Source organism: Capsella rubella, unplaced genomic scaffold (genome assembly GCF_000375325.1).
Source record: "Capsella rubella cultivar Monte Gargano unplaced genomic scaffold, Caprub1_0 scaffold_3, whole genome shotgun sequence".
NCBI lineage: Eukaryota > Viridiplantae > Streptophyta > Magnoliopsida > Brassicales > Brassicaceae > Capsella > Capsella rubella.
In genome coordinates this window covers 2,025,096-2,038,465 of record NW_006238921.1, presented here as the reverse complement: position 1 = coordinate 2,038,465, position 13,370 = coordinate 2,025,096, and the positions used below count along the sequence as shown (strand labels likewise).

Genomic DNA, 13,370 nt, shown 5'->3' with positions numbered 1-13,370 from the left:
ATTAAAAAATTATTAAAAAATTATTAAATATTATTAGAAAATAAAATCTGTCCCCACCAAAAAAACCTACTTTTCATCCTTTTTCTTGGAAAGCCCATTAATTCATGTACCAAAAAATATATATTAATATATAAATTAAAGACTTACTAATCTAGATCTAATTTTTTGTTATTTTCTTCTTCTTTAGTCATTTGTTTTCTTTGTGTGACAACAAATCAACAACTATCAATTTGTGAGTTTATTTTCCTGCTTTTTTTTACAATCGTTTCTATTATATAAGCATTATTTTTTAGTCAGTTAATTTTATTTAATCAGTTCAAGCTTATAACTATGTTTCCTGGAAAACATTATATAGGTTTTTATGTTATACATGACTATATTAGTTTTTGCAGTGATAATTGTTTATGTGTTTATTCTATGGTTAAGCTTTTATGGAAGTTTGTTACATAATTCAAAAATTTTAAATTAATAAATTTTAAAATATAAGTCTATAAATTCAAAATTTTCTAAATTTTTAATTAATAACATGTTTTTTTGTTTTTAATTATTTGAATCTGTCACAAATGAAAATGTGGTAAAAAGGTTTCAATTGTTAAATGAGCGTCTGAGTGGTTTTGTAAGATGTTTTAAAGTTTTTACATGACAATTTTATGTCTTTTATAATTTAGTATTTGATAGTTTTTTACTATATTTTTACCCCAATTGAACAAATTTTCTAGATCCGCCCCTGGATACAACAAAGAAAAAGTTCTAAAGAAACCCATACTTGTCGAAAATCTATCCTTCTATAAAACTTTTATGAAACTTTTCAATTCGGACAAGCAAATTTAATAAGTAATATCATAACCAGTGCATACATAAACCAAATGTATAACTTCACATAAATTGTTTGGACTTGTCTATATTTCTTAGTGGAGAAGTTAAAATTTGTGATATTATAAGACCTATCTAATATATCTTAGTGTTCATATTAGATGCCTAACCACGAGGATCGAAGCATGTGGGTTTAATACTAAACGTTTGCTTTTGAATAACCTAGAAAGGGATTGGAGCATGTCATTATAAAACGTGCGTGCTTCAGTTTATCCTATTGATATTAGCTTATACGATCTTATCCACAATCCCATATTGTTGTTTTAGAAAAGATGAATATATAAAATTGCATTCTTAATGATGGGAAGGGTTTTTTTCTAACTTAGTGATCGATTCACAATCTCGCAACTAGTACTATGTACATGAAAGTTTAAATATGTATAAAAAGAAGATATTTCAATATATTGAAGCATAAAACGTTTTATCTATTATAAACATATATGATAATACTTACGTATAGTAATATGTTTTAATACCATGGAGCATCTCAATACTTACGCTAACTATCATAGCTTCATTATTAAATCTCACAAACCGTACCATCCGTATAAATATAAAACTAATAACTCTAGAGAATTACCATATACTTTTAATTGGTTTTTAAACGAAAATGTTTAAATGTACTGTTTCAAAAAAATTAGAAAGATAAGACCACCTCCAATGGAGGTGTTTAATATGTGCTTGTTCAATAGCTTAAGAATGTATGTATAGAATAAAATGCATAACATTGATAAAATTGCAAGGATTGTTGTTTAATTTGGGAGTTTAAGCAACAGATAAGCGATGCATAGGTGTCAAATTTTTATTGGGTGGAAGGAAAATAGAAAAAAAAAATTCTAAACTTTCTCTCTCTCTTTATCCGGAGTCTCTCTCTCCCTAGTTTCTCTCTCTTTCTCTCCATGGATGAAGAAAGCATGGAAAACGAATCAGTTTCTGGTAATTTGAGAGGGGTATACGTGTTATTTTCTTCTCTTATCTTCGTAATCATTTTCTCTCTTGACCGATGGTTTAATCGGTGGTGATAAAACTTCAAGATCGGATCCGAAATGTTGACTCAATCGAAGATCCAACTGAAGAATCAATGTGTGGTTTGGTCCAAGAGGGTTTATAAGAGCAGCTCAATCGAAGATCCAACTGAAGAATAAATTTTGTTTTTGTTTTAAACACTTCATTAAGATTCATACCATTGGATCACCAATATTTTTAACATCAAGATAAAGTTGCTTATGAATTTATTTTATAAAAATTAATGTAAAAAAATGTGTAAGCACCCTCACCATTAGAGATGCTCTAACCACAAAAGACAGACAGACAAACAAACAAGTAGTTACTAAGGTATGGCAAATTTCAAGGCAGGTATCTATCAACTTACGACCGGACAGACAAAACATAAACCCCTTGTCCAAACTCCAAAGATACCACGGAAACCGAAAAAATCAATATTTTTCCTAGTTTAGCAATAATACGAAGTTTCAATAAAACCGAACATTCATGTGTCGTATCAATTACTACGATTTGGGTATTCGTTAATTTGGATTAATATTGGGGTTGCGTTTCGATCCAGTGTTATGGACTCCCTAATAAAGCGCTAATCCAATTGATGTGTTTTCGTATTAATTATCACGTGATTAGCATGGTTTTTCTTCGCAAGTGCTTAAAGACTTTTTGTGGCTGAAATGCTCTGTGTCTATAAAAAGAAAAGGAAAACCACATATAAAAGCTAAAGCAATTGATTAAGATTTAAGACTAAGTTAGTATGTAGTGGTTTCTATTAATTATACTCCCGTTACCTTATTATAATTATAAAGAATGTGCGTCTATGAATCTTTACAATTACAGTAGTAAAGATTCAACTATATTTCCGTAACAAATTAAGTTTTTATTTTATTTTTGACGTAGGAAATTATAGGTTTTCCCCCATAACGACCAGTCGACCAGACCAAACTATATGCATGCATGAATATTACTTAAACCTTTAATCAAAATACATATATATATATATATATATATATATATTAAAAACATTTCCACACTATATATATACTGGTTCTGCATGCGTCAGTATATAAAATGGAATGATCAATCATTCAATCCCGTAAGAATATTTAAGTATGTTCGTATACTACTGTCGTATTTGAAAATACTAATAGCATATTCTCTATGTAGAAAGACCAAAAAGAAAGTGAAAATTTCCAAATACAATGTACTTCGCAGGTTTTTAGGATTAGGATAATGGTATTTGTTAAAATGTATTGAACTAAAAGAAAAGGTTATGGACCCAAAGGAAAGATACGTTGACGCCGACGTGTTAAGTCTCTGGACGCGGTTGACCTTGACCATTCAAAGGAGTCTCTTCTTCTTTGTGCTCCTCCTCTTCCCCAACAATGGAATGTTATCAACCTCATCGAATCATCGGACGCCATGTGGCGCACGCTTAGTCCCATGTATCTGAATCTGTTTTCTGTTTCTCTATCTGTTCTGTCTTTTCCGAATAAACCGTTCATTAACCCAAAAGTTTGGTTTTTGAAGTGTTATTTTTTTTCTCACCGGAAGAGATTACATTTCCACGTGTGAATAAAAAAGAATCCAGCTTGCACCGTTGCACCTTTACATAAATATTGTTGAGTTTATTTTTATGTATTTACCACCAGCTATAGCTAGTAGTAGAATCTAATTACCATAAAGTTCGCAACAGCGACCAGAGAAAAAATGTCAGCCATATATATGACCATAACTATGAGCACATATACATACACATTCGTCTAATTAGATTAAGTCTCATTGTTGGCATATAAGTATATGCATGAAATTTGAATTTAAAACCAACCGACAGTGAATAAAATGACAATTAATATTGAGAGTTAAGTCATTCTTTAATGTTATAATATTGACTAAATAAGTAAATATATGCTGAAAAAGGGAAAAAGTTCATATTACCCATATACGTTCCAACTTTATGAAGGACGGGTCGAACTTAACTGACGTAAACATTTAGTTTCGAAACGTAAAGTGGTAGGTTAACTAGTTTTTACTATTTGGTAAAATTAACAAGTGGCTTTCCATAAAACTACTTAAATCTTTTAGATGAGATAATTAACGATCAGAATAATTCTTGGTAGGATCTTGAACTGTATTTGAATGAGGTTCCTAATCAAAAGATATTGGTGAGGAAAGAGATGTTCGTATTTTGGGACCACTCTGGGTCTTGAGAGATGGCTTTTAGGCGTCGGCTTGCTTGCTGCCCACACCGCCTCTCTCTATATGCATGATCTTTTTCAGCCGCCGCCATCTCTTTTAAGTCTTCCATGATCACATTCACTATTTAACCACGTGCCTTTTATCTTCTAGGTCACGTGCCAATTCCATAAGATGTGCGGCATATAATTAATGTATATCTTGTGTTATGTATGCAAGCACTTGGACGAAGATATATAGTCTCTCCTCCTCTACTCGATGAGAAAAAACGAGGAAAGCAGTACTGTTGCTTAAAGGATCAAGTTGGTATACAGAAAATGAAAACGACTTTCAGATACAGTTTTCTTGACGGCTTTGCAATTATGAATGGACTGCCAAAAGAAAAAGAGACAAGAGAACTAAAAATCTGTAATTAATAAAAAAAACACATATACTGTATTAGAATATTTAGTGTCGATTTGTATTTCATCTAAAATATTTGAATGAGTCACTCGTCATTGTATCAATCATGTTTATTATATTTCATCTATTTTTATTACAACATTCACAGAAAATTTTGTATGTTACAATATCTTCAGGATGGATGCAGTTGTTTAATTAACACCATGAATGATGCGAGCAAATCCTTTACTTTTCTTTTAACTTTTAATAAAATTAATTTATTCGTCTAATCATATTTTGGTTGTTGTTTTAATATCCTACTCATACAAAAAAAAACTCATTATACAGATTCTATTCAAATTCTTCATTTAGATTTATGCCCAAAAGTTCTTTTTGTTTAGATTTCGTTTTTTATAAGCGTTTATTTAGCTTTTAAATAAGAGCTGTGTAGATAATTACTGCAATTCTATATGCTAAAGCTAAAAGCGACATATGAGTTAAATAACAAAACTCCATAATTATAATTATAACTACGTACAACTAAAACCAATTAGGTATCTTGCGTGGCTTAACTGATAGCTAACTAGCTTCTTCTTTTTTTTTCTTTTCAATATGCTCCAATAACGTTTTCTCTGTGATAATATTCTCTTCTTTATTTTTTATTTTAAAATTTTAAAAATACATGTGAATCGATTCAGCTCAGGCTCTAAAACTAAACCATGCCACTCATATTGGGGATCCTAGTGTTATTATTTTCTAAACTGAGTTTTTTTTTTTTTTTTATCGTAACCGAGTGAGAGAACATAGGAGGTGTTGCTGACGTGTTACCGAGTAACGACACGGTCTAGATAATGGTGTAACGGTCCGTACAAATAATGCGTTTTCAATAATTAACTAAAGGCTTTTTGGACATATTAGTGGTGGGTTATCATCACTTAGCATATATATTAACAAACAAATCACTTTTCAATGAATAAACCCCTTAATGGCCACCTTAAACTCAAAGCCTAGATTAGAACCAACCAGACCTTGCCACGTGACTCCCTAATATGACGACCATTTGTTATATGTTTTCTTTTGAACCTAAAGAAAGGCTTTCACACACACACACACTAAGTTCATTTCTTTTTTTCCATATACATGCTCCATAGACATATTCGTAAAAAGTAATATCACTTGGATTATCCGTTTTATAGTACCAAAGTCATTATTATATATCTTTTTAAAAATAATTCTTTTGTTTGTTTGTCATATCTTGGGTTAAATATTAAACATGGTGGAACCAATTATGAGAGCTTCGTCGTTAAAATATTAATAGTTAAATGAATAATGATTTATACTATGCTTCCATTGAGGAAATCACTCAATCTATCTTATATAGTGTGAAAACGAGTTCAATTATTTATGTTTATTGTACACTAGCTCCCACCGACGACGAATGAGTGATATTTTCTTAACAATTCAACAATAAATTTTTATTTTTTCATCCAAGTTTTATGAATTATCCACAAAATATCATTACAAATCCCCAATAAACGAAACAAAACACAAAACAAATCAAATTTTAGCGCTTTGTTTAAAACGCCAATGATATATGATCAAGCTTGGAATAAAAAAGCTGATCTCATATATCCTAATAGAATACTAGATCGTAAACACATTCTTTGTCTGTAGTTATTCCCTTAAAACAAATTCCTTTCACACGTATACTTTAGTGTATAATTAATTAATTAACTTAAAACGAGTAATTTTCTAATCTTTTTTTTTATATATTCAATCATCAGAAGCTACCATTATTGTTGAGCTGTTGTTGCTGTAAGAACCAGAAGTCTTCATCACTTTCGCCGATATTCCATAAACTGTCTGAAGAGGAAGCAGCACCATTAATGTTTTCAAACCAGTTGAGGTTACTCTGCTCTTGCATAGCCGTTAGATCTTCGTCCAATAATCCACTGTAGTCGAAATAATTCTCCGGTAATAACTGTGGACCAACCATATTCTGATCCGGATAATAACTATTCCCCATTTGACCCGAATAGTATTCCGGGTTCGGGTTCGGGTTTGGAGCGCTGTAGTACTCCGTCAAGTCTGAAACCGGAGACACTGCCACGCTGGAGTTCTCCGGCGTGATGTAATCGTTGTTGCTCATGACACCAAACTGTTGTCCCATGCTGTTGTTGTTGTTGTTGTAGTCGTAATTCATGAACTGATGATTGTTAGAGGTTGTGATGCAAGATGACGTGCCGGCTGATCCCGTGGTTGTGGTGGCGGCTGAGGCTGTGGCCGAGGCGGATTGGATCCTCTCGACTAGCCGAGGCATCCATAAGTACTTCATCGTGTCTTTGAACTGTTGGCTGTTCACATCACATTTCAACTGTTTCGCATGTTTTTGCACCCTTGTTCTCCAGTAGTTTTTTATCTCGTTGTCCGTTCTTCCCGGTAAATATTGTGCGATTTTTGACCATCTAAATTCACCAATAAAACATGAGATTAATTTAACGGCTCTTATTAAGCAAATCATAGTGATAGTCAAATTCTTATTTACTTGTCGTCTATGACAGTATTATTGATTAGTATATATCTCAGTATCACATATTTGGTTTCTTTTGTCCATCAACATCGACATGATTTGATATATTTCCCCTATATTCTATTATAGGTCTGATGCAAAATTATATGTAAAAAAAAAATCAAATTTGATCCATTTACATAAAAATCATCAACTAGTAAAAAAATAATATTGTGTAATTTTTATTTGGATAAAGATATTATTTTAATAGATGATATATATATATTCTCTTTCTTTTTTCTTTTGTGAAACATGCGCATACCTATTGCCCCAACGGGAATGAAGTTCGAGGATCAAGAGTTGTTCTTCGAGTGTAATGTTTCCACGGCGGACGTCAGGGCGGAGATAGTTCAACCACCGCAGTCTACAGCTTTTACCGGTGCGTTGGAGTCCTGTTTCATCGGTAAAAGTACATTAGATGATTATTAATTTACCGGTCGACGTATATAGTATGATGATTTTATACGGAAGAAACTCATTATAATAATTGTTTCATTTTCAGGTAAAGTTATAGCAAACAAATAAATTCTCCTCCCAACGAAATAAAATGAACCGTATATATAAACTATGATGCAAATTGTCCTAAAGGGTCTTTATCTTCAGCAAGCTTTCTCCCATTGAGTTAGTGCTCTTCCCTTATAGATGATGATCATTAATTCGCATTAGTTCTTTCTTTTATTTTCACCCATCGAATAACCAAATTTGGATATATATTTTATTCAAATTTGAGATGGTTAATAATTGAATCCATTACGAAAAAGATCTCTCTCTCTCTCTCACTCAAATCATGCATCAATACTTTTTCATTTATTCGTAATGAAAATTATACTTAGAAAATACGAAGAAGACGAGAAAGAGAAAACATGAGAGGTTTGCACTTTTTGATTCATACCTATGAACGGTCTTTTCATCTATACATATAGGGAAAGAAACCATTTTCGGATTATTATTTTGTCTAAAAACTATCTTTGAAAGTAGTAAAGGTTGGGCGATTTAAAAGAAAAAAACACAATCACACATGGTGATTGAAACATGAAAAGGATTGAACAAAAAAGCAACAAAATCAATTATGTTATGCGACTTGTTCTTTGGCTCTTTTATGCTTAAAAGATGCTCATGGAAGTGGAACTTATATATATATATATATATATATATATGAAGGAAAGAAAATAAAATATGATCATACCAGCGCAACGAGAAAGAGAGTTCCATCGACCTTCTCCATTAGTAGCAATGTAATTCATGAGCTTAAAATCTTCTTCAGCTGTCCAGGGACCTCTCTTTAGGTCCATTTCGTCTTCCATGTTGTTGTTCTTCAAGCTTCTTCCTTTGTCTTCCATAGATACACACAGAAGAGACCCACGAAAAGAGATTATTCAGCAAAAAGATTCGAGACTCTTTTTTCTAGCTATGTGGTTCTGCGAAGAAAGAGAGATATATAGATAGAGAGAGAATTGTGTTTTGTTTTTTTTTTGGAGTTATGTGTAGATAGAGAAAGGATGAGTTTTGAATGCACAAGAAAAAGAGAAGTTGTGGGTTTTATAGAAGGGAGAAAAAAGATGATAGTTTTCAATTTTTTCTTTTCATTTAAAAAAATAAAATTTATATGGAACATGTGCGAAGAAGTGTATAGACAGCCGTAATATAGGAACTGTATGTTTATTGATTTAATTATCTGTTTGTAAGCTTCTTTTTTCCTTAAGTGTTTTTCTTTCTTTAACTTTTAAAATTCGTGAAGGTATATATATTTTTAAAAAAAACAATCGAATATGAGTAGTCCACTTGTGATAAACAATTATTCTCTTATGGGAGAGGAAGTTTTTGACTTCAAATTATATTGTCTCCAAACATATGATAACATTTTTAACCATTAAACCAATTGAATTGATTAAATAACATATATCACATCTTAAAAATGATGCATTGAGTCCATTAATTCCTTTTTAACTAAACATGAAAAAGAAAAAAAAATTGATTTGCATGAATATGTTTAGGATCACTACTAAGCCAAAAACAAGGCTCAGAAAACTACATTTATTCGTAGCAATATATTTTTAAAAGAACCAACGTCCCGCTATTATTGTTTGTTGTTGTTTATAAATAATCCATACATGCATATTTTGGAATTTGGCACAATATCGATATTAAATATACATCATTAAAATACAAATTTTGGTCGAACTACTAGACCACTGTTTGTGGCCAAAAATTTTTGTAATCACAAAACATCATCTGGATGTAGTATATAAGATTAATGTTATATGTAAACTCTTTTTTGTATGATTTAATTTGTTGTTTCTATATATTTTAATATATGAAATGTCTCTTAATTTAAACAACGAAAATCCCACACAAAAAAAAAAACAACGAAAATAGTATTGATTAATAATTTCAAAATATTTAAAATATAAAAGCGAAAATGTGATACAAATAAGTAACATTTCAGAACTATATTAAAATCTATATATTATAATTAATAGTCTAAACGGTATAACAAAAGTACAAAAATGGAACCAGATGAAAGTACTATAGAAGTCCATAAGTAGAAAAAGATGCCGTCCAAATAAAATTAAAATATCAGTAAATAATTAAAGGACTCGGGCAGGAATATCAATAATTAATTAATGAAGAAGAGTTGAGATAATTATCACTTAGCACTTCAATTAAGCACTGAGTTTCAAAAGTTGACCCGCTGACTTTCCACTCTGTGCGTAAATAACTCTGTTTCCGTTTTCTGATTTACATTGAAATTTGAATACTTTGTGTCAAATAATTAGTTTATTTATTTCTTTTTTTTGTTTCGCTTGGGTTTCCTAATTTATTCATTTCAAACAAGTTGCAAAATAATTAATATATTTCCCACTTTACTTTTTTTTTTTTTTTTTCCTTTCCACTCCCTTATTTCTTCCAGTTCTTATTTGACCATAAGAGTCCTAATTCATTTTACCCAAGAGCCACGACATATATGTTGTTTTATGGTCATCTTCTTTTTTTTTTTTTGTGCAAAGTTTTAAGGTCATCATTCATCAAGTTTTAGATTTTGAGCTGCATGTGTATCATAGAACTAAAAGAGTTCCAAAAGCTTATGCATGGAAGAGATCTTTTTTTATCAGAAATCTTTTGTCCATCGAAGGTTCTTAAGAGGTAAACCGATAATATATTAACATTGAAGTAAACCGATTATATACTTTGATATCGAGCGTGTAATATAATTATCTTAATTTGGTTAAGTACGTTGATTATGTATCAGAAGACAAAAGTGGAAATGTCTACGTATCACACGTCCTGTCGATATTTTTTTTTTCAAAGTTTGTAAATATCAAAAAGACAAGTTGATATGTGTAACTTAGATATAATAGTGAACTTTGGTATAATCTCACTTAAGTACTTGAAAGCTCTCAAGCCTTCTTCATCCACGATTTGATCATTTGGATGACTACTCGAATTTCTGACATATGTATGCTGTATGCATTATATTTACGTATACACACACCTCCGCCTGCCCACAGGATTTTAAAAATATATATACATCACAATGTTTGAGGATGTGAGTTAGAAATCCATTAAATCAAATGCTAAAAGAACTGCAAGTAAATGCATATCTCATATGCCATCCGATTATACAGTGACCTAGATAATGGCTAGGTTAATAATTACGTAAGAAATCTCTTGATATTTTGTTATCTCTAGCTATCTGAGAGCTCCAATTGTTTCTTATTACTGTGTCGTCCTATAGTAAATGTTTTACAAATATTGATATTGCTTATCGTTTTTTTTTCGTCAAATTTTGATATTTTTCATTAGTATGAATGACTCTTTCTTTTTATATATAGCATGAATTATTTCAACAAACGTACGTATAACGTAATACACAAATTATGAGATTAATCGACATTATTAAACATAGGACCACCCTCTAAAACACACCCCACGCTCAAAGCAGCTACACTAATTGCTGTAGTGTATTAACTATCATTTAATCCACTTTTTTTTTTGTGCACTACAATGTAAAACTCAACCTACTACTAAACGACGCCGAACTAATTAATACTATGCATCAACTTGTCAACTAGCTAATTGTATATCAACTAATTCTACTTATCGAGCTCAACGTTGAAGATGACATAACATGCGGTTTTATCAAATCCTGCTTACGAAAAGATACAAATCCATTCTGGATACCATGGATTCGAAATGTACGGTGACGCACTGTATGACGAAAGGTATGGTCTCTGTAATGTATTTGTAAATTCTCATTCACCATTGCCACAAAGTACAAATAGGAATATATACATTATGCGTAGATGACTTTTAACTTGACAAGAAGATTACTAAACATTATTGCAACTAAAAGATGATTTATTGGTGGCACGAACATCACGTGTTCCACTATAAAGTAAATCAATATGTAGAAACAATTCGTCTTAGCTCCACACATGTCTTTCTTTTAGGAAACCACATCTTAATATTTTAAAAATCGTCTACAAAACAACACAATTAAGTTTTCCCTAAGTGAAAATAAAATACTTTAACTTGTCAATTTGAAATTATTTTTGCAAGTTTTAAAAATTTCGAAATATGTATATATATATTAATCTAGAACTTATATGTAAGGTCAAATAGTTGTTCGAAAAAAAATGTGACGCCAAATTATTACATGCGAAAAATGATTGTAGAGAACTATGTCCATAATATTGTATTTCGATTAAATGCTTAAAGAATAGAATTAGTGATAATCCACCAATGGTTGTGAATGAGATTGTAAAACGTTTTTTTTCACTCAAAATATATATACATTTGTAGTTACATGCAAATAATGCTTGCATCATTCCTTATATGATATATATGTTTAGACCGGTCCTAACATTTCTTTAAAATTAAAAACACTATGTGAATTCTAACAACAACAACAACAAAAAAAAAAAAAGCAAACCCAACGTGAAAACTCCCAACGATCTATATACTATAACGTTAATTCATTAGCAGAGAACTCTACAGATAGGTTTTGGAAAAGTACATCAAAGCTCAGCTTCTGTTATCGGTCCCCATTTTGGGGTAAGTCGAAACGGGAAACTGTAAAGAACTTTTAGAAAGTCCAAATAATACTATTTTTATAAAGAAAAACTATGGTAGCCAATACATTGAGCATATCTGACACGTCGCCACTTAACATCTGATATTAATCTTTTTCTTCCAAAACTTGTGAGTTTTGAACTCTAATTATGATTGGTTGGTCGATATCATAATCTGATTAATTAAATATAATTAAATTAAAAAAAAGGAGAGGTAATAAAGTGTACTTGGTTTTCATAAGTTATGTGATTAGGCCAAATTGTGAAACAATAAACAATGTGCCAAAGAATATTTGTGGGCATCATTAGTAGGCACAAATCCAAAGGAACCAGCTAGAACCACACACCCACACGCTCACATACATCCATGTATTCATGTATACACGTATTTGTCTTATATAAAAAAATTATTTAGACTTTTTTAAATAATAGTATATGAATTTTGGCCGCAATTAACAATGTTATATGGTCAAGAATGTCGCAAACAAGTCCAAGAAATTGAATCTTAGTAAGGAAAATGCTTTATCTTTTCCCTATACACAACAAAGATTTAAGTCTTTCAACAAAACTGAAATAGTGTGAACAGATTAAACTGCAAATTTTGAAAAAGAGTGAAAGGTTATAGTAGTTTTTTTTTTAATAATCAAAAAGTGATATACTTCATATACGAAACCATATATAATTTTATTAAACCAGAAACCAATAATATATAATTGATATTTAAAATACATAACATACGTTCAAATTAATAATCTAATTAAAACCAGAAACCAATAATAGAAAAACACCATATAGTATAGATTTGATATTTTTAATAGTATAAAGTGATATACTTAAAAAATTAAGGATAAACAATAGAAATAGCACAATCAAATTTGAAACCATATATAATTTTTTTTATACGTTTTATCATTTTTAATAACATCAGCAGCGAATCATAGTCTTAAACAAATTTACTAGTTTTTTATTACATCTAAAACAATATGACACGTATGTACAAAACATCTTTAACAAAATAGTATAAAAAACATTCAAATAAACTGATGTTAATTTCCCCCAAAAATATTATCATATATTTGTCGCCGATGAAATGATAGACAATACAATTTGTTTTTTTTTCACGTGTATTATTCACTCTTTACTTTTAGATTATTCAGTTTCTTTTTTTTTTCCTTTTAGTATAGAGGTGATCAGATTAACACATTATATCAAATATCTTAATGAAGTGTTAAACAATATAACGAAACCACGTACTGTAATTAGAAGAGTACGAATCTCGC

At 30.5% G+C, this 13,370-nt stretch overlaps 1 protein-coding gene across 1 annotated transcript; it reads right to left on the bottom strand.

Annotated features, from left to right (window-relative positions):
• Nucleotides 1-5,960: 5,960 nt before the first annotated feature.
• LOC17891261 (transcription factor MYB108) lies at nt 5,961-8,501 on the bottom strand. Its single transcript, XM_006298084.2, has 3 exons — nt 8,205-8,501; nt 7,281-7,410; nt 5,961-6,914 (listed from the first exon to the last, which is right to left on the bottom strand). Exons 1-3 carry the CDS (start codon nt 8,356-8,358, stop codon nt 6,230-6,232), a joined length of 969 nt encoding a protein of 322 aa, XP_006298146.1. The 5' UTR covers nt 8,359-8,501; the 3' UTR covers nt 5,961-6,229.
• Nucleotides 8,502-13,370: the final 4,869 nt, after the last annotated feature.